Source organism: Heliangelus exortis, chromosome 15 (assembly GCF_036169615.1).
Source record: "Heliangelus exortis chromosome 15, bHelExo1.hap1, whole genome shotgun sequence".
In the NCBI taxonomy this organism is placed as follows: domain Eukaryota; kingdom Metazoa; phylum Chordata; class Aves; order Apodiformes; family Trochilidae; genus Heliangelus; species Heliangelus exortis.
The window spans coordinates 12121230-12148914 of NC_092436.1; the positions used below are offsets into that span (position 1 = coordinate 12121230).

The window sequence follows — 27685 nt, forward strand, 5'->3', positions numbered from 1 at the left end:
ATAGATACCTATGTGCAGCTGCAGTGGTGATTTGTTTTGGTATTTGCAAGAAGAAAAGCCAGAGCTTTTCTGTGCTCTATTTCAGGAGACTGCTTGCTCCAAACCATAGAATGCAAAATGCCATCTCTGTTCTCCACTTTCCTACTTGGGATGCTAGAGGATGAACAGCCCTTGCTGCTGAGCTCCAGACACCTGGCTTTTTGTTTCCTGCTTGGTGGCATTAAGTGTCCATCACATTTATTTTCTTTGGTTTTGCATAGCTTTATTTACTAAAATCAGACTAAAAATCAACTGGCTTTGCAACATTTTAATATTGTCAGTGCTTTATTTATATGAAAATCTAGATGATCCCACAGCTCTGAGCCTCATCTATTCAGTATTTCTCAGCATTATTATTTATTCACTGGCTTTCATGTCATGAAAAATATATTTCCATCAAAAAGGAAACAAGGGACCTCTAGCTTTTGAAATGTGGCACAGCTAACATGAGAATTTGGTTTGAGCCTGTAGAAGTGCAGTGATGAATTTTTTAATAGTTCCTGTCCTGCTACCATGTCCTTACTGAGAGCAAAAGGATTTATTCAAAACCATCCCTTCTGATTATTATGGCTTGTAAGTGCCAAGAAAGAAAAAGAGGATTAAACCGGGCTCTTGTGTGCCACTGCTTTTTTGGAAGGAACATCTCCAAAAAATAGGTGCTGGGGAAAAATATGCATCCCTAGTGAATTCTGACTTCATTAAAATGTTGTTTAGGATGACCCAACCTGTCCTGAAGTAGACAAAATGCAAAAGATGACTCAAAAAGATCCCCAGACACTTTCTACAAGTATAGACCTGCAAAAAACTACCTCATCTTAGTCTCTCTGTGGCCAAGCTGCTTTCCAGCAGCATAGCAGAGAGCCCAATGCTGCTTCAGCTTCTCCCTGTAGGTCTCCATGGTCACTGTGTCTGTGTTTATGGGGTGATTCTGCTTAGCTGTCAGTCTTCCTGCTTTGAATGGGGACAATCTCAATAAGTCAGTAGTATATCTTTGTAGTAGAAACACACCTTCAATGTATTGGTTAGTGTAACAGAAACCCTAGCAGTCTAATCAAGGAATTACTTTAATTTTTAGTAATAGCAGAAAAATAAAGATAGCTGAAGTTATGACTACAAGTGCAGACCACTGGTGTGCTCCCCTTTCCGCTGCTCCTCAGAGGCCTCTGGGCTTGGTCTGGGAGGCAGCACTATGGGGGCTGTCAGCATGCCAAGCTCTGGGCTTCTGCTCATGATGCTGATGATTTCTTCCGCTTCTCTCTTCTCCTCAGACTCCCTCTGGAGCCATTTTAATTTATTTCATGCCAGGCTTTTGCACCTTGGTCTTCCTTACTTGGTCTGTGGCTGTGAGGAATGCAGCTGCCTGGAGCCTCAGTACCAAGATGAGTCCTTCAGAGATGCTGGGGGAATGTCTGGAGTGCTCTGCCATGGTGGAGCAGATGAGCTCCCTCCCAGCTCCTCAGCCTCAGGGAAGCCCCGACGGAGGCAACTGGGCAGCTCAGGGCTCAGGAAGACTCCTCCCAGGTCTCCTTTGGAGACTCAGGGCCAAGCCAAGTAATTGGCAGAGGATGTTCTGGCTCAGACAGCTGAGAACATCAACTGGTTAAAAAATTTGCTAAGCAACAGAAACTCTCATTTCTTCTGTTATCCTTCGTGGTGTTGATTTTTAGGTTTGTTTTTTTGTGGAGTTTTTTTTTCATCTGGATAGCCATGTTTCATAAACTGCTTTAAAAATCAGACCTGCTTGAAGGGATGGCAAGAGCCTGTGGGCAGCTCTCATGGTGCACATGAGGGTTTTTCAAGGGGGCTGCAGGACCTATCAGTGCCCATGCAATCAACACAAAATTTGTCTCCTCCTCCCCCCAGCTGCCATCCCTTGTGGAGGAGTCCAGGCCCTGAGGATCAGAGGAGAAACTGTGTTTGTGCTGCTGTGGGGGGCCAGTCTGTCACCATGGCTGGGGACACTTTAGTGCCAGAGAACTGAGCAGTAGTTGGTGGGTTCCTGTTCATGAGCATCTGACCAGGCTGCTGTGGAGTGGACATAGCTGAAAGCAGGAGCTTGGGCATTGCTGTGTTAAGGCTCCTGTGGCATCCTCCCAGCTCCCAGTCTGCAACTTGTGCACTCTCAGCACCTGGTTGGAAGGACTCTGATTTACTGATCAAGAAAAGCAGCTTGCTCAGGCAAACAGAAAGTCCCCTCTGCCACTTAAGTGAAGTGCTCCAGTTGGGTAACTGTAAAATGCTTCCTGGTAACAAGTGTTAATTTCTTGGGTATAAAAGACAAAATTCCTTTAGTCTTAAGCACACAGAAAGAAACTCTGGCCAATGCTGCCTGGGTTTCATTCCTAAAATACCCAGAAGGGAAAAAGGAATCAATCACTTCCAGCTTAAATGAAGCTTTCTAATGCAGGACCAACATAGAACCACTTAAGGCTGATAGATGCAGAGCAAATGGCATGGGCTTGGTATGAACAGGCAGCTTTCAGGTTTTAATTTTGTTTCTGTTATGCAAATACTCATTGCTGTACTTCAGGAGACAAAAAGAAATACATCAGAATGACTTTCACTGTGTCCCAAGTTTTAAGATTTGGGTGTGTCTGAGGAACTCCCTTGCTAGTCCCGCAGGAAAATTGTGCCAGCTTTGCTTTGTAGGAGGGAATGGCTGATAAATCAGAGACTGGGTCCCTAGAGACTCTGCTTAGGGAGGTATTTTCTTCTGGCATCGGTCCACATTGTTGAATAATAATATAAAAAAAGCTTTCCTTCTACTTTCCTTTATATACCCACAATATCAGAACTGTGTGGTCTGGCTCTGTTTTGCATGAGATGTTTTCTTTACTGGGAAGAGGACCTGTTCCTGTGTCATGGAGCAGAGCTGTACCACTGACCTTGCTTGCAGGACACTTCCATCCTCTATTGATACCAGCTACCTGGTGGTGCTGCTCCCTAATCAAGGGTGTTACATTTGCATTTTAAATACAATGCAATCCAAAGCACCTGCTGGGTTAACTGGTTGTGGGAAAGTGGGTGGGTTTACTCCTGGCATATGCCTGAAGCAGCTCATATCTTCAGCAGTGTGAGCAATCGCTTAAGACCTGTGTGGAAATGATGCCATGAGAGAGCCCCAGGATATGCAGCTGGGGAGTGAGCAGCACTTGGGCTCTGGAGCTCTGCAAGTCCATCCTGGGGGCTGCAGTCAGGTTTGACACAATTCAACTTCTCCCTTCCTCAAGGTACTCTGATGGCAGCTCTAATCCAAGCTGCCAGCTTAGGTACCCATGTGGATAGAACTGCACATTTTCCTGTCACAGTCAGAGATCAGTTTTCATTTTATCTTTATTTATTTATATTTATATTATATAATATATATTATATATAATATTATATTAAATATATTTATATTATGTTTATTTATATTTATTTATTTGTACTTATATTCAGCTCCTCAGCTCTGCCATGGTGGAGCAGATGAGCTCCCTCCCAGCTCCTCAGCCTCAGGGCTGAGGATAGACCTCAGAGGTAGAGGTAGAGGATGACCCTCAGCACTTGTTGCATCTCAAAGTATTATCTCCTAGGTTGATAAATCTGGATGGTCATCTCTGGGGAAAGAATTCCTGCCTGCTGTGGCAAATACCCTAATTCATTAGTGTTTACAATGCTTCTGCTCCTCTGAGGTCTCGATTTTCAGCTGTGAGACAAAGTGGCAGCATTTGCACTGGTGATTCTGTGCTTGACTGCCCTAGGCAGAGACAAAGTTCCCTTTCTCTTGTCCCCATTCCTGCATATTTGAATCATACAAACAAAACCTCATGTAACTGTTTATCCCCATGATTTCAGAGATCCATTACAATGGGTTTCCAGCCAAGACAAATCCTTTTATCTTTCAAATTTCAAGGAAAAACCAAATACCCACATTTGCCCTCCACCTTCATATGCCATGCTGCTTCAAGTAAACAACACTTGAGGCATTAGGGGTGCAATTTTATCTTCCCAAATTACATTTTTCTAGGTTATCTCACCATATGGACAGCCAAATCTGTCACTCCCAGGCCAAGTTCTTTCTGTGTGGCTGGGATCCAGCTGATGTCAGGAGGAATCCTAAAGCCGGATACTTTTTGCTGAAAGAAGGTTGTAGCAATGCAGGTGTCAGTCAGGAGAAAATGGCCTCAAGTTGCACAAGGGGAGGTTAAGATTGTATATTAGGAAAAATTTCTTCATTGCAAGGGTTGTCAAACATTGGAATAGGCTGCCCAGGGTGGTGGTTGAGTCATCATCTCTGGAGGGATTTAGAAGCTGTGTGGATGTGGTGCATAAGGATCCCATGTGGTTTAGTGGCAGACTTGACAGTGGTAGGTCTGTGGTTGGACTCAATGATCTTAAGGGTCTTTTCCAACCCAAATGATTCTCTGATAGTCTGTGGAGTGACTTTAGAGCTCTTCAGTGCAAAACACTTTTTCCCAGTGCAAGAGTGAACTTATGTGTGGGACTGGGAGTGGATGATGTGACCAGAGCTGCAGTTTGTTGATTTCTGCTAACAAGACAACTTTGCCAACATCTGATGTCAGTTATTAAGCATCCCCATGATGACAACTGCAGGACTTTGTGCCCCAAGTCCAGGGCACTTTGCACCTCCCTGCAGAATGATACATTTCTGTTCAGGATTTTGGCATCTAAACACCAAGACCTTACCTCAGATATTGCCCAGAATAAGCTTACTTGGTGTATTTGAGTTGTAAAAAAAAAAAAGAAGGAGAAGGGAAAAAAAGGCATTTTGTGTAATGCCTTTTGTTACTTGCAACTAATTGAAAGCTTTTTGCTGGTGTACACAAGGGATGCAAATACACCTGTGCAGCAAAGGCAGCATTGCTGCCAGTGTGTGAGCAGGAGGTATCATGGGGCTGTACCTCCAGGGACACTGATGCTGTGCAGCTTATGATCCTGAGATCTCTGGGATCTGTGTCTGATGAAGTCTTTAATCCAAAGTTGGAGGTCAGCTGGGGAAACATGAGACAAGGTGCTTTGGTTTCTCGTGTAGGAACCGATTTCTTCAGGCAGATACAGTATTTGCACAAATGTTTTCTTAATCTCATCTACTGAGTGCAAATAGCAATTTAATTCTAGTTCTGATGGCTGCCATGATATATTTAACTCTTTCTGTACCTAAGCATTTGCTGTCTTACCTGAGAAAGCATAACAAGATGCAGGGCTGATATTTTTTAAATATGAGAACTGAACAAAATGCCAAGAATTTTCTACCTCCTTCAAGCCACCTGGCATTTGCAGAATTTTGTTTCAACAGTTTATTGCGTGTGCATATCATTTTTTAAGAACATTAAGTACTTTGCAGAAAAATAAGTTATCGACACACCTTGCACATGCTTTTTGGTGCTCAGGAAAAGGATTCTGGTGACATTTTCTGTATTCCCCCACGGTACTTATTTTCCTCTGACTTTTCTGCTTGAGAAGACTGCTAGAGATTGCTGCTTCTTACCTTTCTGTCAGATGCTTAATAAGCAGGAGCAGACAGCCCCTGCAGCCGGGGCTTTGATGCCTCTCTCTATCCTTTCCCACTCAGATTTCCATTCATTGGGAATTGGTACCCAGCCCAGAGCCCTGGCCCTCCCCCCTGAGCCCCTCATCTTGTCTCCAGGAATCCAGTTTAGAATTCACTGGAAGGGATGCTCTGATGCTCCCTCGGCAGACGTGCAGCCTGCTGGTTGGAGCCATAAGGGAACGGGAAGAATTATCCTGTGTATTTATGTGGCTGTACTCCAGTAAATATTTTGATGCATCTGCTGCCAGCTCTGGTCTGAGGGAATCTACCTAGCATTTTAATTTTAATGGGGAGCTGTTTTGAATAATAACAGTGCAGCTGGCTGTGAGTCAGTGCATGTGTGTTGACTTAAAAAAAAAAAAAAAAAAAAAAATCCCCTCAAAGCTTAACGCTTGCTGAATGCTGAGCTGCAGTGCTTTGCTTTTTCCCTCCTCCTTTCTTCTTTTCTTTCTTGACTTCCTCTGTTTTGTTTGGTTCTTGGGGGCATTTCACACTGGTGGTGGTGGGGGAGGTGGGTGGCGTGAGAAGAATCAAGGAAGAAAATCCCAGCTAAAATAAATCCTCCTCAAAAACTCACAAGTAGCTTTTGCAATGGGTGCTGTAATGGGTACGTTCTCCTCTCTACAAACGAAACAAAGAAGACCATCAAAAGGTAAGACCTGTGGTTTTGCTTTCCCTGCCTTTTCTGTATCTTTGCTAGGAGAGAGATTTATATAAAAAGGAAGGAGAAAATGAACATGTGCCACTTATAAGTAACCAGGCAATCTTTATGAGAGGTGTAATTTGCAGAGGAGAGTGGGATGCGAGGTGGTGGAGGAAACGTGTGGGCATGAGGAAATTGCTGTGGAAGGGCTTGGGGGTTGAAAAGCATCTGAAGTATTGTAATCCTTCAATACAGGCATGTGTGAGGAGGAGAAACTCAGTGGCTTCATATGCAGAGCACTTGCAGAAGAGCCCTGTTTATTCCCACATCCCATGCTTTGTAAACCCTTTGAGGGGAGAATAAAATGTAGATACACAGCAAATTCTTTTGAGTACCTTGTGGTTTCCTTCTCAGAAAGTATTGGTAGGGGCAGTGTTGTATATCCAGTAATACAGCACCAAGTGTGCAATACTAATGATTGTGTGTTTTGTAAAGATTATCAAGAGAGGAAAAGAATTAGGGTGTTTTCATAAAGAAGAGGAGGAGAAGCTAATGAAAAATGAGAAAGCAAGCAGCAGTCCCAGGGATTTTAATCCTTAAAACCATAAGTATTGGCTGTGAAATGCTGATTTTTCAGGAGGTTGAGTTTGTATAGTGTTTGCTTGAGCTTTGCTCAATTTCTTTCTAGGTTAATCCAAAAATTCTGGGATGCTGCTGAGCAGAAAGTTGAAAGCACTGTCAGGGTCATGTCCATACCATAGAGAATGAGTATTGTTTAGCAAACAAAGACAGAGAGACAAACTTGGGCAAGTCTTTTTGCTATGTAGAAATATGCCCTGCCAGAACCTCTGCAGTTTAGACTCTCAGGGTCTTTCTAGGGTAGGGCTCTGTTGCCACTGGATGGATCTGTTGCACACTTCACATATGTATCATTGCAAGTTGATATGGGTTTTCTAGTATTTTAAAATAAATTTTTAAAAAAGTCTTAGGAAATATCAAACATCAAGTAGTCACTAAAAAGAAACAGGGAGGGGCTGTGCAGAGGATTTGATTGTGGCAAGTGTGTGACCAAATGTAAAATTCTGTGTTCCTGGTGCAAGACATCCAGGGTAGGACAAAATTTTACATTAGAGTGTTTGTAAATGGTTTATAGTTCACCTTTCTGTGTTGTTATAATGCAGCCATAATTGATATTATGTACTCTGCATGCATAACTGTGTAATTCTTTAAGCACCGAGTCAAATTTGAAGCTGTGAGTTGTCTTTAGGCTCTGCAAAGTACACAAGAGCTGAACAGGGTGCACTGGGCATGGTGGCTGCTGTGACACACATGGTTGTCTTACCCACCTGTCAGACACTTGGGAGCTGGTTCTGATTTCCCCTAAATGTAGATCATTTTGGGGTGAATGCATCTGTTCTCTACCATTTTGTTGTCTTGTGCTTGGCTGAATTTTCTACTCGACAGAAGAAATTGTGTTTTGTTGGAGCTCATGAGAAGTAAAAATCCAGCATCTGGTCACACATTTGAATACTTATGGTGGGATTTGATCTTGCTGATGCCTGCTGGCTGTGGTTTTTTAGCTATATTTATCAAAACTTGTGTTCCCAGAGTGATCTCTTGACTGGTCTCTCCCAGTGTGTTATCCATGTGGTTCTGCTGGTTAGTAAGATATCCAGCTGGAGACAACAAATTGGAAGAAGTTCCTTTGATTTTCTTGGTTCTTTTTAAAATCTAGTTAATACCTTTTACACCTTTTAGTCACTATTTACCTGATAGGAAAGAACATTATAGACCAAGGCTGCAGGTTTTGGCTGACTTCAGCCAGTTGCAGATCCCCGACATCTCCCAACAGCAGTGGTGGGGGCATGTTTGCCACCTGTGCTTGTAAGCTGCTTGGTTTCTTTCATACTGACTGAGCACTTCACCTTGTCAACAACAAAAGACTAATATCTGCAGGGCTTGAATACAACCTGAAATTGTTTGTCAATTAAATAGTCAGTAGAAGTCAATCACCACCACATGATGGATTCCTTACTGTTGCCCACTGGTTTCTCCAGCATCTCCTCCAGCCCTGCCATCCTGATGGTCTCCTCTGGACCATACCCTAGTGTATCCATGTCTGTCTTGTATTGGGGAGCCCAGCACTGGCTGCAGCACTCTGGGTGTGCTCACACAAGTGCTCAGCAGAGGGAAAGGCTCAGTTGGGCCAGTGCTGCCTGCCTGGTGGCTGATGCAGACTGCTCAAGGGGCTGCCCACTCTGTCAGAGGGCACCTTGCTAATGATGCTCAGGTCTGACTGCTTTGTTTGATATCACTGTGTCTATCTTTTCTTAAGTAAAGTGTTCATTATCTATTTCTTTATTGAGTTACCATCAACTATTATCTTTTTTATTATGTTTATCTGTGTGTTTATTTCAATATTGCAGGACTTATGTAGGACTGAAATACTGCTGTTAAAACAAGGGCTTGGAAAAATAGTTACAACAGGGTTAGTTCCACACCTCTGCAAACACACTGTTGTCTTGGTGAAGCTGTGCTCTTCCAATTAATTTGAAGACAATTTGTGGGGCCTTTCCTAACTAAGCAGCTCACCCATTATCTGAGGTTACTTTGCTGTTATAAACTAAAAGCAAAATGCATGCATGTGTATTTGAAGAACAGATAAAATAAACAGTTCATGTGTAAAGTGAGGAGTCTTCAGCGATGGATTAATATCAGTAAGCACGGGGGGTCCTGGCAGAGAGGGCCTGAGTGACCCTCAGGTTCAGTGCAGGACATGGCTCTGCAGGCTGCTCACCCTCAGCCCCTGCTCCTCTCTGGGCTCAGGGCACTGGCAGTGGGACTGGTGCCTGCTTTGGGTTTTTCAGCTGTCAGCAGCAATTCTGGAGGATATACTGTAGCTCTGTTCAAGATTTAATTCCCTGCCTTAATGAAAACAGGGAACTTGAATCAATAAAGGCAGGAGGAGCCCAGCAGTTCTCTGTTCAGAACGCGACTTGTCTGTGGTAGTGGGCACTGCTGGGGGTCTGGAGAGGAGATCGTTCATTTGGCTTGAATGTGAAAACTTAATCTAATATAATTGGGTGATTTGTCTAGGCAGGTTATGTGCCTCACAGCCTGTCCTGGGGGATAAAGATTTCTACTTTGTATATTTGCAGTTGTATCAGTAAAGCTCAGAAGCTTTCCCTGCTGGATGGAGTGTCCCTGGATAGTCTGAGATTTGTGCTGTTTGTTTCTGTAGTAGCTTGGGGGAGTTCCACGAATTATTTGGGTATTTCATAGGAACTTATTTCCTCTGATTGCCTCAACTGATGCCATTTTAACTTCATTCATTGTTGAGATTCTTCTTTTCTGCCTTTCCCAGCACTTTTCCCACACAGTATGCAGACCAGGGATAGCTGAGAGGTGCTTCATCCTCTCTTATTGTGTTAGCAGTTAGAGGTTGGATGCAAGAATAAGATGGACTTGAGGATGTCAGGTTGCTTGTATATCATATTCTCCAGCAAATATAAGCAATAAAACCATAAATTAGGAGGAAGAAAAAAACCCAAAACCACAACAACACTGGGAGGCAGAGCAGATAATGTACACACAAATGCATCTCTGGTTCCAGCTAGCTGCAGAAATAGACACTGTTAATATTTTTACAGTTTGCAGCCAATCATGACCGAATTTGTGCCTAGAATCAGACATTTCCATATTCATCATGGAAACATTCAGATTAGCAGACTGCTAAAGCAGGGGGAATTTCTTGTTGTGACTGCTTTCCCTACCCAGTGGTGTGCACTGGGGATGGTTCCACTGCCATTTGTGGGCAAGGTCAGTTTCAGTAGAGAGAAAAAGAGAGGAATAAGGGATTAGTTATGTTTGATCTCTCTTTTCTTTACTCCCCCCCCAGTGACAGTGAAATATAAATCCAATATTTATTTCTCAATAGCTGAATCATGTTGGTCTGAGAGCTGCAGGCCCCACCTCTTACCCTGACCGTGCCCACAGAAAGCAGCATGGCTTTCAGCTGTTAATCTGAGTTTTGTTGAATGTGAGTAACTGGTTTGATCCAAGACCACCCAAACCAGTTGTTCATTTTTGCAAGAGCTAAGAGCAGGAATTCATTTAAAATGTCAGTTGTGTCATTTTTATAGTGACCAATTTCTAGACTTTGCTTTGAAGGAAAGTTTGTTTTGAAATGGCTTGTTGTCCAAAAGCATCACATTTAGTGTCTGATCAGATGCATTTTTAAGCCTTTTACTTTCCAGGAAACCACTCAGCATTGCTTGGCTACTCAGTCTTCATAAGAATATCAGACTGACCTGAGCCCCTAACATTGCCAGCCATGGCTCTGCCCTTTTAGTTCTCTGCACTAGAACAATCTCCTTCTCTGCTCAAAAGCAGTAATGCAAGAGTGTTTCAAGGAGTTGGTCTGTTCAGCCCTGGACCTGCAGCTGCCAAACAGAGATGGCTGATTTGGCCAAGGGAGCTGCCCTGGTATTTATTTTGCCAAGTATGTGCCATTACAAAATATTTTTATTCAAGCTGTTTATGACAGCTTTACCGTCTATAGGCTTTTGAAATTTGACACCCTGACACTGTTTGGAATGAATGTGTGTGTCCTGAAGACTTGGAACTTACAACCCTTTGTCCTGAGTATTTTATGAACAGAGATTTCTGTTCCCCATCCTGCAGGGATGAGCGAGGAGAGCATCCCTCCCCCTGCTCAGAGATCTGAGCCTGCAGGTGGGTGACTGATGGGAAGAAATGGCTGATTTGTTTTCTCCTGGCTGTGCCCAAGATCCAAAACCTCTCTCTGACCTCTCATTTTCTCTCCCAAATCTTCTCTGCTTATCATCTGACACAGTCTGGCACATCAGGTACAGGCTCAGCTGCCTGCACTGGAAGCTGAGGGTCTGACAGGCAGATTCTTCCAGGGAATTTTCTTTGTCATGGCTGCATGGAGCAGGGCTCAGCAACAACACTGCTGTAAGCACTCATTCAGCAGCAGTATGGAACAAATGTCATGACCAATAAGTGTTAGCCACAGCATGGCACTGTGGGTGAAATGCTTTGATTTCTCCTGAGTGCAAGAGGTGTGTGGGAGGCTGCCCAGTGTTCCAGTAGCCCAGCATCCCAGCTATATGCCTGGGATGTGCCTGGGATGGTGGGCACAGAGATGTAGGAGCAGTTTGTCCCCTGCTTTCCCACAACCTCAGCAACCTGTTGGAGAGGCCATGCAGATGTGGGGTTTGCTTAGAGCTGGGTAGGATTTTGGGACTTGTCTTCCATTCCCCATTGCCCCCTCTTTCAGCCAAAATTTCTTTAGGTCCTGTTTACTTGCTTGCCTTAAATTTCTGCCCTTGCCTCTTGCTTTGTTTCCCACGTGCTTCCCTATAGTTACAGCTCCTGGTATTGAGGCAGAGTGAGCCTAAATAGTTGGTCTTAAGAGTGGATAGCACTGATTAAATTAAAATAGCTTATGTCCCTGAGTGTTTCTTACAGCCATGCAGCACCTACCTGAGCTTTTGTAGTCAGACCCATTGCAGAGGACTGGGATAAAGAAAAGCGGATGAAGCAAAGTGTTTGTTTATCTCCTGTCCTTTCCTATGGGTGCCATGTGCCACTCAAAGTGCAGCACATCCACCCAGAGCCATGAAATCCCACCACAGAAGATGTGATTAGAGACTTGATGGCAAAGCTGCAGTGCTTTGAAGTTTCTTTTTGCTCCACAGTAGTTCAAAAGGATAAAATAGGAAATATTTCCCAGCCTTTAACATCCAGCACTGGTAATTTTCCAGCCTTTTTTCATCAGCAGCACTTCCAGTGTGAATTACTGGCTATTTGGTGTTTGGAATTGGCACGAGGAAACAATTTCATTTTTGCAACTGAAAATATTTGACACTGTAGATATGAAAAGCTTGGAAGTTAATACATAGCAGAAGTTTTGAACAGTTCCCAGATTTATATGGGTTTATGTCACCAAGTAAGTAAACAGAAGTCAGTTAGTGTTGTACAAATTTTTGGAAGAAAAAATCTTATCTATGAAAAACAGGCAAGGTCAACCAAAGCAAGTTATAAACTCATGCTGATTTTGGTCAAATGTGTGGGGAAAAATAATGTTTTATTTCTCCACTAGAAACCTACAGCCAAATGTTTATTTTTATATTTATTTAAGTTTTATTAAAAACTCTGTAGACTAACAGGTTTTTCAAAAAGGTATTTTTTTTTTTTAGCTGAAATGTTTCACAAATCAAAAATTATACTAATTGTGCTTGTTCACCAAAACTTGAGAAACGCTTTACTGCCTTGTGATTTGATCGTAGTTTAGATGTGGACAGAGAAGTGTAACTGCTCAAGTTCTTCCTCTGTTGTTAGGGGGGACAGAACTGGGCATTTGTGTCAAGTGCCATGGTTCTGATTGAAAATCATTACCCAGAGAATGTGATGGCACATGGATGCTGAAAGTCTGGGTGCTTGCTCAGGGTCTCAGACTTGTGACAACATTCACACAGGGTTTATGTTGTCATTTCTCTCCAAGAGGTGTTTCCCAGCAGGTGTGGGGTGGTCTGGACACCACTTCTCCTCCCCTGTTAGGGAGGTACCAAAATGCATGGCAGGTGGCTTATCCAGCTGGGAAATGCAAGTTAGAGCCATATGGAACTACTGCCGCATTTGTAACCAAAATATACCCAGGGTTCCAAGCAAGGCCATTAATTTTTCCCTTTGTATTAATTCTGAGCTCCCAGAGGGAAGAGAAATAACTTATTGAGGATAGCTTGTACTAAAGAAAAAGAAAAAAATTATTAAAGGTGTAAACTGTATGCATGTTTTCAAAATAAGCCAAAACTGAGGGAAGCCCAGTTACCTCCATGCTGTGCTCGTGGCCATCACTGTGGGGTAATGTCTTTGGTCTGGACTGAAAATAATACAGATAACGTCCATTAATTTCTTGTTAAGCCCATAAAAATGGGGCTGCAACTCCTGCTGGGGTAGGGAGGGTGTGGTGGGGCAGGTCTGGAGAGTTTAACCAAGCTGGAAGAGAAATGAGGGGGAGTTGCCAGGCATTGCGTGGCTGTGGGGAGGGACTGGGAGCTGGGGGAGAGCTGCAGAGAGCAGAGCCTGGGTAAGGAAGACATGAGCTGGGTAACAGAGTCATCCTTTCCTTCCCTGGCAGGGCTCTGCTACATCTGTTTGGCTTTCCTCAATCCAAACATTACTTTCTCGACATATTCAACAACCACAGCTCTCCACAGACACCAGTGTCTGCTTTTCTCTCGCTCCATAAGAATCCTCCTCCCCCCTGTGCTGCTTCTGTGGGCAGAATTTCCCAGAATTTCCATAGATGGCCACAGTTAAGGTCTCTGCAAGCCAGTTGTTAGGCACAGGACATTTTATCTTGTGGCTGAGAATAGCTAATGGAGAGCATGGCTGTGAGGATAGGTGATGTGCTGCTGGAGGGAGGTTTCTAGGAAACCCCAGAATACTGTATTGTTCTGCTGAGGGGTCCTTAGTGGGAAGGGACAGTGTCACCTCAGAGCTGAATTCTGCAGTGATGGAGCTCGGTGCTGAGCATCAGGGACTTTTAGTGCTCTGACAAAATAAAGGTTTCTGCCTGTCAAATTGATAGGCAAGAAAATATGGATGAAATAAGCCATGTTCACATGGTGTAGCCAGTTAGAATGTGGTTCCAGAAGCAGAGCTTACGTGTTCTGACAATTCTAACTTTGCCTGCCTGCATTTCAGGGCTGAGCTCCCAGGTTTATGTTTTCTCAGGCTGCTGTGGCTTCCTTCTAGTGAGCAATGCTACATATCAACCCCTTGGATTTTCTGATTGTCAGCTGAGACACTAGGCAAGGGCCCTGAGTTAGCACACAGAATTGCCTAGGCTGAGGCTTGCCCTCTGTAGGGCATCCACACTGTTAGTTCCCTAGCTAAGCAATGTCAGGAGCCAGCCCAGCATCTGTGAGGAAGGACAAATTTTCCTAAAACAACTGTTTCACCCTGTTGAGGTGAACCCCATGATTCTGTAGGGAGCATCAGCATCACCCCTTTGCACTCCTCATCCTCACGGTTCAGGGTGTGGTGTTTGTGTTGCTGTCTGAACTGCGAGTGGCACACGAAAAAACAAAATAGGAAGCAGAAAACTTTTGTGTCAGGGCAGGGGATTGCTGTCTGCTAAACCTTATAATGGAATTGGCATAGCAGTGTAGTGAAATGAGGCAACCAGGTGCCACTAATTGCCAGGTAGTTGGCATAAGCTTGTGTTAAGCCCACCTGTGCCTGGTTAGGGTGAGCCCCTACTGCGCATGAGCAGGACTGGGGGGGCCAATGAATGGTGAGGCTTGAAGCACAGGCTCAGCTCACTCCTGAGCAAGCCAGCAGAGAGATTAGCTGCTTTCGGAGCAATAGCACCGATCCAGGCTAGTCAACCCTGAGGGCGATAGACTCAGAGCAGTATTCACGAGTTTCTGCTGGAACGCCTGATTGGGCCTTGGAGCACCGTGCCCTAAAAGAGGTTTGTCTTGCTACATACCAGTTTACATGCTTCATTGGGAGAGTCAGATGTGATCCTGGACTGTGATACCAGTGCCCCAGGAATTGAAAGTATGTATTACGTCTGTGTCTGAGTCCCTGCAAGAAGGTGCTTGTTATCTCATATTTTAATGTGAGCTGACTGAAGGTCTAGTTGGCAATTCTGTGCATACAGAATTAGCCAGGCTGCAGCTATCTAGACAAAGAGCTGCACTAGGGCATGAAGAAAACCCTGCCTAGGTGGATATTTGTCTGTACTGAATGACAGGTAAAGGCAAGCATGCAGTTCTGCAAAGAAAATTTGGTCCCACAGATCTGCTCCTGTTTGTGTATGCAGCAGCTACATCTGCACACAGAGCAGGTTTGGTGCTGGGACAGAAATCCAACCGGAGGCTGTTCTTTCAGGAAAGTGCCTTTTATTTCCAAAGCTGTATAGGCATCAAAAGGGACTTGAAAGCAGCAATTTGGCATCCTCTGCTTGGCAGGAGTGAGGACATTACAGCTAAACTACTGCCATATCATTTCTAACAATCTCTGTGGTGGAGCATGGAGCTGCCTGTGGGTCACCAAAGCCCTCCAGGAAAAGATGCTGCCCAACAAAGGGAATTTTCTGATCAGAAGTTTTCTGGGCTATGCCATCAGCTATAGGACTTTACATGGCTACATTTGCAATTTTTTTAGCTGATGCTGCCTTTCTTGTTTATCTGTCCTGACAATTGATGGAGGTGAAGGACTTGCAGTTCAGAAGTTCACGTGGTGCAGGAAATGGAGCACTGTGTGCTTTTCCTGGGCACTGATTGTTGCTGCTGTCCAGAAGTGCCCAAGAGGACACAGCACAGAGCCATTTGGGATGATACCCACAGCCCAACTCAGATCTGGGGGAATGCTGTGAAGTTCAAATGTGGTGCTGCATCTGTTGAAGCAAATATACTTTTGTGTTCTGCTCACTACTGGTTTGTAAAACCTCCAAAGCAAATTACTTGTTAGACTACAAGTTTGGTCCAAACCCAAAACTTTAGTTCACCCCAACTGGAGTTGTTCTGGAAATGCTCCGGCTTGGAACACAATTTGTCAAATGTCTGCATTGTTTTCAGGAAAACTATGCCCCTTTAGTGTTGTTGTCTGGAAATCACTGATAGTGGGGGATTTAGCTGGTAAATGTTCTTAACCTCTAGCTTGATCAAAACCAGACAGAGGATTGTTAGAAGCTGCTGGTGTGTGAAGTCAGTGACAGCCCCATGATCCCCACATCATCTCTGACTTCTCAGACTCTGATCAGTCAGAAAACACACAGACTCCCATCTTCTGCCTGGGCTGCTTCCCCTTGCACCCTGCTGGGCTCCTGCCTTTCCCTCTCTTTCTGCTTTGTCTCCAGCAGAGCTGTAGCTGAAGCCAAGCTCATGGCACTGGCAGAGTCAGGAAGCACAAATGCAGCTTTGCTGCTCTGGTATTGCACCTGAGGGACATTCTCCTGGCTGGACACCAGTGCCCAGAAACGTTCCCTGTGGTTCATAGTGGGACCCTGTGTTTTCAGTTAATGTGCCTGAACTATATGCGTAAAGCCAGTGAGACAGCTCTAAGCAACTACTAGAGGCGTTTGCAGGTCTGGTAGTATTTTTCACCTACAAGAATATTTCAGACTCTGCTGAATTCCTGAAGGAGCATGAAATGAGGAACAAGCCTTTGATCATCTCCTTATGATTCTGTGAAGAGGTGCTTCTCTGCAGAAGCCTGCACAAATTGTGCCATAATGAGTGTGTTTAGCTTCTACTGTAAAGCAATCTTTTTAAAGAACTTCACTGCCTTATAAATCAAACTCCTGAGGCAGGATGAGGTGGGGATGATGCTGCTGGAGAGCTGATTCCATCTGAGCTTCCCTGTGCAACGCTCTGGGTCCACTGAGTGTGCCAGGGGAGTTGGGGGTGATGCTCCTGGATACAGAGTGTCAGCACCCTCAGTCATCCTCAGCATTTTGCTGTATTTTCTTGTTCAGTGACTATTACTGCTGTAGAGTTTTGCCTAAGCTAATTGCTTCTCACTTGTCTGCTTGCTATGATTTAGTTTGCTGTATTTTGTTAAGCTTTATGAGATAGCTCCCAAGCACGTGAGGTTTAGGAGAAGAGGAGGTCAAGGCTAAGGACTTGTTCATGCTGTGAGTGCTGCTTTCCAGTATCAGACAGCACAGAGCCCATCCCCCTGACTACTACACGAGGTGTCCACCTGGATTTGCTGTGGATGGGGCCTGGCTCAGCTGCTGCCAGTGGTGAAGGTCAGGGATGACATTAAACAGTTTGGCTCAAACAGCACTGGGCTGCAGAAGCTTTTGTCTGTGGAGCTGTACTATTGGTCTTAACCAGGTAGTAGTCACTGCTGGTATATGAGCCAGGTAGGATGGCTAGAATAAGGAGGCCACTTTTGATCTTTTGATGAGCATATCCCAGAAATATTGTCATCCGCAAGGTCACCTCCCACTTTGCTCTCTGCCAGTAGATCTGATGTTGCTAGCAGTTTCAGGGCTGTGTTTCAGGAGGCTCACGGGGCTGTGGACAGGCTACATGGTGCTGAGATAGCTGCAGGCATAGGCCTCTTTCCAATGTGGACAGGGAAATTTTTGTTGCCCATCCCATCACGGGAGTTTTGATCCTTTCCAACAGAGTTTGTTTCCTCCATACCTCTTGGGTTTAGGAACTCTTTTGATGGATACATGGACAGAAGAGAATGAAACACAGTCCTTTGGAGCTGAAGGACCTCAGGGTAGTCTGGTTCCAGAGAGCAGTGGAACAGCTTGGCCATACTCCCCCATCACTGCCTGCCAGGGATGGGAAGGGCCTGGGCTGTTTTCTAGCAGGCCTGGAGGAACAGAAGAGATGTCCTGCAGGTTGGGTAAATGAGGCTCCCAGAGCATGCTGAATGGCAGAAGGAGATGCCTCTTGCACAGGGAAAGGGATTGTAGAACACCCGTGGGAATGTTTGTGATTATTAAGAAGTGTGAATGTTTGAATGTGTCTTTAGCCTGGTGTTTGGAATGGACAAAGAAAGCTGGGAACCTGCAGAACCAGAGTGGGAAGTGTATGCATGGAAATCACCATTGCCTTCCTGAGGTGTCTCTCTGGCATTTACCATAAAATATTATACAGAATGAAGAGAACTCAGCAATAACTGCTCAAATCTTTGTTTTCTGTGCTTTTTGAAATGTCTCCTTATTTCAGTTCAGCACAACTGATGTAAACACTTTAAAAATACAAAAATGTGTCTCTTGAATCAATCTCTTTTTTTTCCTTTCTCCCTGCTATGTTGCAACATTTTGTCAATTAACATATGTTTACCTCACCATATGCCTGACAGACACCTAAAAGGTAAGAATGCTTATCAGGTCGCCTCCTGGTGCATGGTCCTGGTGCATGGTGGAGACAATGAAAGTAGCAGGACACCAAAAAGACAAAAAGATAAGTACGACTCATCTCTGGGAAGTCTGGAAGTCTGTGTGTATCAGGGACTTATGCAAAAAAGGGACCCCTCTTCTTTTCCTGTATAAAAAAGCCCAGGAGAAAAGCAGAAGAGGCGGCTTTCTTCTAGACACACCCCCCCTCTCGGAACTTCGGCTTCAGCTACGGGACAGAGAAGCGGCAGGAGCGACAGACCCTACGCACCTGACTACAGCCAGAGGCCAGGGCCGGCGGACAGTGATAACATCTTAATTACTCCCTCCTTCTTTTCTCTTCTTAACGACTCTTCTCTCCAAAGTAACTAATTGTATAAATACTAAATAAATCCTTGTAACTTGTTTAAATCATAAAGCCTTGTTATTTTTGTAAATTCATGTGTCGTCTATGAGTAGTGGCTGAATTTTCCTCACAAACAAAATATAAATAATAACTCGGATCGTAAAAACAACATACCTTTAGTTCAGTTGAAGTGACCTCAAGATGATTGACAAAGTGAACTAATGTACATTTTCTATTCTCCTCTTTTTTTCCTTTGATTTTTCTGAGCCCTATCTTTTAGTAAATAGTGTTTTGGATGTTTACTTGTTTGGTGCTATAAGAAAGGAACTGGTGTGAAGGAACCTGCAGCAAGGAGAGAGCAGGGAGGGGTGATGTTAGTGTCTGTGCTGGAAGAGTATGCAGAGTATGACTTAAATTTTAACAAATACAATGTTAAGGTGGTGTCTGGGGCTGGTTCCCAGAGAACAAGACATTTGGTAACTGAATACTTCTTGTACTTGTAAGACAGACTCAGACTGATTTGCATTTCATGGTCAACATAAATGTAAAGACACTGCCAAAATTGTCTCTCTCCGTCCTATGTTTTCATTGTAGGCATTCCAGAAAATGGAGCAAAGCTTTTTTCCCTGCTGTTTGGTTTCATGCATATGCATTTCTGGGACACGTGCTGCTGGAGAACACAGCTGAGTGAACATTCCTGGAATCTCTGCAGGCTTGTGCAGCTTTGAAGCAGAGAACCTAAAGCATAAGATATCTGCAGAATTCAAGAGAATTTAGAACAACAGTAGAGATTTAAAATTCCTCTAAGTTCAGTCTCAAATACAGACATGAATTTTCACTCACCTTCTGCTTTCATCTTAGATGGAAGGAGATTTTTACTGAATGAAACCTCTCAGAAATTTGAGGAAAATCACTTGTTACTGTTTGCAGTTGATGTTGACTTTTCTGCAGTTTGCTTTTGATGTCATATTACAGAAGGGATTTATCAGCAAATCATGAGAAAAAAAATTATGAGAATGAGCATGCCTTTTTGGCAGTTGAGAGTTGCTGGGTGCTAAACCTGTTGAGACATGGCAGTGTAGGGGAACACTGTAGCTTCATTTTTGCAGTCCCCATTAACATCTGCATAAAATAGAAATGTGGATTTGTAAAATCCAGCTCCCCAAATCCCATGCTTCCTAGCTAGAACATGAGCAGGATTCTCAATTCAAACCTTTTAAGGTGGTGTTTGTATTCTTTTCCCTGAGCTTCAGCTTCTAAACTTGAGCAAGTCCTGGAAAAATGTTAGCCTGCTTTTTACAGCATCCTCTGAGTCTAGGAGAAAAGTTTGAAGACATGACCTAAGTGCCCAGGTCTTGTGGAGCTTGAGTTTGCCAAGTCTTGTGGAGTTTGGGGCTGGCTCTGCCAGAGTTGCAGTGAACTTCAGTGAATCTCTTCCCATTTATTCCAGAGTTGCAAACTTGGGTATTGGGCAGAGAGGTGATGAGTGTGTAGGTTAACTTCCAGGCTTTCACTCCCCTTGGTGGCAATAACCTACTTAAGGGTTTAGAAGCAAAGACTCAGCTTGCAACTTTCTCCAGGTCTCTATGGAGGGCTGGGGAGGGATTTTCTCTTGCCCCCCTCCCTTGATCTCCTCCTTCTGCTCCCCCCCAGCCCCAACTGCACAGGGGATGCTCAGCACCCCACAAGGCCTCTCTGCCCAGTTTATGGATGTGTGGGAGACCCAGGGACCTTACTTAGGAGCCAGCTTAGAGAAACATCTGCATCTCAGGCAGTGGAAAGCCTCTCTCAAAGAGGTTGAGTAGAGACTTCCCCATGATTTATTTTTCAGGGGTGTTGCACCAACAGTAGTTGGGAATCCAGGAAGAGGCTTGTATAGCAACATGAGTCCTTGTTCCCTGGGTACAAATGTATTTTGTTTCAGAGCTACACCTCTAGCAGCCTCCACAAGTTCCTTTAAAGCCAAATAGGACATCTCCTTCTGTGCAAGGGTGGCAGGCAGAAGTAGGACGGGGTTCTGTTCAAATGGACATTTTTCATTTCTAAAACCCAAAGAAAAATAGTATAGCCTGCCAAACTGAACACAGGCTGCTACTTTGTTCTGAAGAGCTTTAGCTACTAGGCAGAATGAACAATCACCCAAAATCAGCCTTGGTGCCTGTGCAGAGCTAAAGAGGAATGCACCTTCACTCCAAAGTATCCATTTTCTCCCTCATGAAGCAGGAATCATCATCTCAGCTATTTTAAAAGTGCTCCTGTATATACAGTGTCTATTTGGTTTACAGAATTATTTATCTACAGACACCAGCTCTCTGAGGAATTTTGTCTATTGTGACTCAAATCTTATCTTGTGAAGTTATCTGTAATTGTCACCTTTCACTGAAGAATCCACAAAACTGAAAAAAATATTTTCAGTAATTAATAGTAAATATTAGCTTTATTGTCAGCAGCAACAGTTTGGATTGTTTTATTGTAGGAAGGTAGGAGGGAACCGCTGTTTTAGCAAATGAAAAGTAAATACTATTCTCATTAAAATACAAGTCCTGGATAGGAGTCATTAAATCCAGTAGCAGGAGATATTCAGTGACATTCAGGGTTTGTAGTGAAGAAGGCACAGTGCCACATGCAGGTGTGAAATGCAGGGTTGGGTCCCTCAGAGACAGTTTTGAACTGGGCTGTGCAGATTTGTTGAGACTCATGGAAACTGGAGGGGTTTGGGGCTCTCTGCTTTTCCTAAGTGTCTGGAGAGTGCTTCTGGTATTTCTCACTGGATTTCCCGCATTAACCTGTAGAGGTTTGGCCATTGCCTAGGCAAACTGCATTCCAGAAGGACCGAAACACATTCTATTTAGAACTTGTGAGGTATTTAACAATCCTCTGCAAGGGCACACAGCCAGGGCTCCTGCATTTCCGTGTCTCCACTCACAGCTCCCACTCTCCCCTTTTCTCCCCTGGCTCCCACAGGAGCTGGGCTGCTTCCTTACCACCTCTGCTTTCCCATCCTGGAATTGCAGGCTTTGGCACAACTGGGCTGCAGGATGGATAAAGGTGCTGGAAGCTGTTGGCTTTCCCCTGGGGCTTTCAGGCAGATGGGGGGGGGGGCGGCATCCCATGTTACAGACATTTTGTTCTTTTCATGTGCAGTTTGTGCCAAATGCAATCACCACCCCTGCTTAATAAATAATTTTGGAATAAATTGTAGACTGTCTCTGTGAATGGATTATAACCCAGTACTCCTAAATATAGGTACCTAACAGCTCTGTGATCAGCATGCTATAGAGAAAGCCTCCCACATGACAGGATGCAGAGGAAACATTTCCCCTTGTTGCTTGCCAAGCTACATTGCATCCATAATTCCACTTCCACAGGCAAAGCAACTGCCTGGCTGGGGGCTGCTCTTAATGGTCTTTGGGTCCTGGCTTGAGGTGAACTCCCTGCTACCACTGAGAGCTGATGAGAACCTTGTGCATACAGCACAGAGAGCTGATTATGTGCTGTTTAGTAACTACACCATTTATACAGAGCAAAATTATTGGATAAAGGTTGTAAATTTATAAACTCAAATAGCAGGTTTCTTGTTTCAAAAAAACACCTTCTGCTGTGTTCATCAAAAGGTCTTGTCTCTCTGTGTTATGGCTTTTGCAGTGACAAATGTTTTAATCCTTGTCCTAGTTTGCAACGTTTTTATTATTACTATTTTTATTTTTTATTTTAATCAAGCATAGCAGGAAAGAGTGATTGATATTGGGGAAAAAATGTGCAGCTACCCAAGCTCAGGTGTTCATGCCCTCTGACTATTCCACTTCTGAATAAGCAGATCAGATTTCACCTGAACTCAAGCCATGAAGCCTTCAGAAGGTGAACATTTGCTTTAATAACTTTTTAAAAGATGTCCAAGATCTAGTCCCAGCTATTACTTTGTACAGTGAGGTGTCCTTCTTGCTTTCCTATTTTTGAGTTTTGAGGACAAAAATAAGAATATATGAGAATAAGTTTTTTGCCCTCAGCAAAACGCATTTTTTGCTGTTGGACTGGGAATGAAATCACTGAGAAAAAGGTCAAGAAGCTCCAGCCTGAATTACAGCCCTGTCTGTCCTCAGGGTCTATTGCTGTTGTCTTAAGGAACATGGTAAGAGGTTAGGGCCAGAATAAAGAGGAGGTCATGAAAATTCAGAGAGGAGGAACTGCATCTCTGAACGAGTGTGCAAGCTAATGTCAGGAGCCTGTGTTTATTTCTTCAGGTACAACATTCATCTCCTTCTAGAACAGTCAGGATGGGCTCACAGGATTTACATGTGTTTGTAAGTTTAAAAGCAGTGTAACAAGCAGTATACATGAAGCCAGTTTAGTATTTTTGTATGGATACAGACAAACTGCTTTTGGGTTTTTTTTTTAAATTATATTACTTTCTAGTACCAACATTGTTTCTGTATGTTATGTCTATATGGAAGAGTTATTTCACATCAACTTGTAAGAGGAAAATGCAGAAATAGAAAGAAACAAACCCAAAGCAAAACCTGCCCAAAGCAAACGAGGATAGGAGAAAAGGTTATCTCTACAGCAAGAGGAATCCAAAGGTCCACCAAGAAAAGGCAGGGTAACAATTTACTTTTGCTGAACAAGGCTGTTAAAGCTTTTAGGCAGGTAGGACAAATCCCAGGGCAGGTAGTGTGAGTGTTTGGAGCCAGCCCTGAAGAAGCTGGGAAGCTGCTCTGAGATCTCCATTTCAGCTAGAGAATGAAATGAGCGCTCGGATGGGGATTTTGCTTATTGGTTCTATTCTTGCTGTGTTATTCTCAGCTCTGTCTCACACAGAAGGGAGGAAAGGCAGTGACAAATACAGCCTGGGCTATTGTGTTACCTCTTGTGGGAAAAATCCGCGGAGGCTTAAAGGACGACACGCAGTCACCAATATGGTTAAAGTGAAGTTGTTAACAGTGGACACTCGCTTTATAGAGCCTTTGTTTATATAACGATATCTTGCAGGTGGCTATATCTTGGACACAAATTCTGTTCTCACAGAACTTCTGCTGGCTTCCTCATTATCCTGTTATTTCTTCTTTTCTACTGCCAGTTCCCTTATATTTTTCCCATAGCTCATCTTTCAGTAACCTTGCAACTGGGTCTCAAGGCCCTTAGTTTACTCTAGCTAAAGCTAAATAGTCAGGATTGCTCACATCTGTTTTCTTCCAGACAGTTTCCCAACATATCCCTCTTTCTGTTTTTGAGCAATCCTGATTTACTTCATCACGTGAGATAACATGCTAATAATACATTGCCATAAACAGCATACTAATAATATGAAAGCATCAAAACCAATAATAACAAATATAATTGATAAACCTTGTCTAATTAAATCTCTAAGCTATCCCCATATCCTTAAGTGATTTAACCATTCATTTAACCCAATATATGCAACAGTTAATTTTTCATGTTATCTTAATCAATTGGTTTTGGTTGTGAATTGACTCTGAATGATCAGATAAATTCATGCAAATACACTCCATCAAAGTCTTCACAAACATAACCTAAAAGCTAATAATAAAAAGTCAGTGGCAGCACGATATTGTAGAACTGCATGTCTGATACTATCAACATCTTTTAGCATCTGTATTAAAATACCAGAAGTTCATCTACTTAGCAGTGCAACAGAATAGCACAATCAACAATCAACACATAGACAAGGGATCCCATAATCAACATATAAACAATCACATGAATTACAACATTAACAAGAACCTATTATCAATACAATATGAAAAGCACATTTCACACTGCAGTGGAAGGACTTAAATACCTTTTTAGTATGAGGAAGGTCTGGTGTCCACTGGCGCGTAGAGCCAAGAGGGTAGAGGAGGCTTATCCAACAAAAATTCGTCGGGGGGCCCCAAAAGCGTCCCCAGACCCCTCCTGGGTCACAGCACAGTGGAGTCCTGGTTTCCTTCATGGTTGCCAAATTGAGGCTCAAAAAGGCCTAATAAAGAAAGACAGCAAAGGCATGCACTTTCCCCCCACCACCTTTTTTTTTTTTTTTTTCTCTGCTGTGGTGTCTGCAGCAGGGCTCATTTTCTGAGCAGTAGCAGTGTCTGTGGGAGTAGAAACAGCAGCTGCAGCTGTTAACAGATACACTGGCAATGCTCACCAGCCATATCTGAGCTATGCCCTTGTGTGAGGGGGGCGAGAAGCGGCTGCAGAGGCAGGAGTGGGGGTGCTCTGTACGAGGAGCAGCTCTCACTCTCCGCAGCAACTCTCGGCCTCCGAAAAGGCATACTCATTCTCATAAAATCTGGTGAAGTTAGCCGAAAGTTAAATGAAGTGGTACAATCTCCCAAACCAAAACTCAAGTGTAATTACCAAGTTGGGTTTTTTTGTGGGTTTTTTTTTTTTATCTCTGTATGAAACACCAGTGCACCATGCACCACAATATAAATCAATATTGAGAACCATATTGCAATGATGGTCCTTAAGCAGCTTTATCTGCTTCTAGCATTTGCTCAGAAGCTTCTAACAATTGGGCTGCTGTAGCACCTTTTGGGAGTAGTCCTAATGCACGTTTAGTTTTTTTCATTAGCATTGTCATATGCTGACATATGAAAAAATATTGTTTTCATCACTTCTGTCAAATCGGGATGTGATATTACCACTGAATATAAGTGATTCACAAATTTTGGATATGGCTCTGCTCCCCCGTTTAATATTTGTAAAAGAGGGAGTTGCTTGTGCAGGATCATGCACAGTTTACAAAGCTTTATACGCCAATTCTTGTGAAAGTTGTAACACTTCAGTTTGAAACCATGCCTGCAAATCTGCACATACAAAAGGACAAGCACCAAGTAACATTTGTGCTTGCGCTCTGTATAATGCATCGGTGTTCTGTCTAGGAATCACAGCTTCATTTTCACACAGCATTTGCCATTTATGATGAAAATGCAATTGTTGAGAAGGAGTTAACAGAGTATTAATGAGCATTTTTGTGTCATATGGCGTCAACAATTGAGCAGTAAAAGGATTGCAAAATAGATTGAGTAAATGACTCAAAACGATTTCAAACCGTACTGCACAATGGCAGCTTTGGCTTCTTTTATCATTTTCCAATCTAATGCGACCCATTGACCTCCTCCTCCTGGTCCCACAATCACTGGAAAAGCATCGGAACCATATTGGGAACCATTTCTCCTTCAACTATAGCATTTTGAATAGTTCCCTTCCACCTAGTTACTGGATACACACTTCCACCCCCACACCCCCCACTATCCCCCCCACCACCCTCCCCTCCCCATGTTGGATCTGGAAGAGGTGGAGCAGTGGGTGTTAAAGGGTTAAGGGAAGTAGGAGCAGGGATAGGGAACGGATCAGGGGATAAAAATGGATTAGTGTCCCTGGGTTGTTCAAGGTGTTCCCCAGAGCAAAAAACTAGGGTTTTTTCAGGGGTATACTATCCTTGGTCTCCAGTTCTTTCAGTTTCTTCAGCAGTTCCCTGAGTTGCTAGTCTCCGAGTCCCAGTCCTTTCCTTGGTTGTTGCTCTATAGCAGGCACTGATGGCGTTGACAGGTGAAGCAGAGGATTAATTGATGGCAACTGTGGTCAAGATAAATCAGGCCTCAGAGGTGGAGAGGAAGGCAGCAGTGGCAGAGTGTTTGGGAGCTGTGGCAGGCGGGCAGGAGGGGGGGGTCTGCATTCCAAGGTTCCTCGCCTGTGTTCTCCAGCTTCTCTCCCTCTGGGTCCTCCGACGATTCTGATGGTGTTTTCGGTCACTTTTCGTTTTGCTTCTCAGTCCCATTTTTGCTTTTCATCTGACCCCCCAGGGTCAAATGGCACAGTTGGCTGAGCTTGAATCAGTATAGTCCCTTCAGGTGCTGGTGGGGGTATTTTAGATGTCTCAAATAACTGTTTAGAGGTCAAGTCCATATTTTGAGCATTCATTGGTACTGGTAGATCAGGTGTTAAGGCAGCAAATGCTGAGGCTGCTGCTCTTTCATTTTTCATTTCTTTTAAGGTTTCTCTAATCAATTTCCAGAGTGTCGCTAAGCGTCGTGCCTCCTTATCTCCATGGCTAATTTTATCCCATAGGGCAGTACCTATGGCTTCCCAATTAGGTAACTCAAAAACGGTACCTATCGAGGGGATCGAGTCTCTATCCCGTGCCCATTTCAGTAATTCACGTAAGGTCCTGCCTTCGTGTGATAAACCTCTCTTAGAGAGAATACATTGGAGGAGCTTCTTCTTCTTTAGCATCTTTAGCTTCTTTAGCTTCTTCTTCTTGCCTCTTCTTCTTTAGAGAGTGTAGACCCCATCTCCTCCCCAGCCGCTCACCTTTTTCTTGGCAAGATTCTTCAATTCCGAGGTACCTCTTTCGTTCCGTAGCCGGGCACCAGCTACATAGACTGCCGGGGCAGCAGTCTCCTTTCAACGGGCTTCTCCACTCCTGCCGCACCGTTCCTTTGGTCGGCTTTCTCGCTACCCTCTCATTCCAGCTGTCTTCATCGCTCCTGGAAGCAACAGTGAGAGGGTACCTGTTTGGGCACCAAATGTGGGAAAAATCCGCAGGGGCTTAAAGGACGACACGCAGTCACCAATATGGTTAAAGTGAAGTTGTTTATTAACAGTGGACACTCGCTTTATATAGAGCCTTTGTTTATATAACGATATCTTGCAGGTGGCTATATCTTGGACACAAATTCTGTTCTCACAGAACTTCTGCTGGCTTCCTCATTATCCTGTTATTTCTTCTTTTCTACTGCCAGTTCCCTTATATTTTTCCCATAGCTCATCTTTCAGTAACCTTGCAACTGGGTCTCAAGGCCCTTAGTTTACTCTAGCTAAAGCTAAATAGTCAGGATTGCTCACATGTCTGTTTTCTTCCAGACAGTTTCCCAACAACCTCTGTATAAAGAGATTTTGGGTCTCAAAAACCTTGAGGTCTATTATTGTCCCAGCCCATGTGAGATGGGACAGGTGGGGACAATGACTGATGGCAGCAGGAGCTCCCTGGCATCAGCAGCTGCCTGGGCACAGGAATGAGCAGTGCTCCTGCTGGATGGGAATCTGTTTTCCATGTCTTGATGATTAGGTATGGCTGAATTATATGTAGGGGAAAATTAACTCATGTTATACAGCCCATTCTTAGGTTAGTGCACAAAACCCCCAAGATTCCCTGTAATGCAGATCCCTCAGCTTTGGATGACTGGCAGGCTGTCGAGCATG

At 43.8% G+C, this 27685-nt stretch overlaps 1 protein-coding gene across 1 annotated transcript in view; it reads left to right on the top strand.

Annotated features, from left to right (window-relative positions):
• The first annotated feature begins 5868 nt into the window (after window positions 1-5868).
• The window catches only part of KCNIP1 (potassium voltage-gated channel interacting protein 1), a 133938-nt gene continuing 112121 nt past the window's right edge, over window positions 5869-27685 (top strand). The window contains exon 1 of the mRNA XM_071759154.1: window positions 5869-6242. Within this exon, the coding sequence (XP_071615255.1) occupies window positions 6182-6242 (61 nt within the window). The 5' untranslated portion in view covers window positions 5869-6181. The remainder of the gene's footprint in view (window positions 6243-27685) is intronic.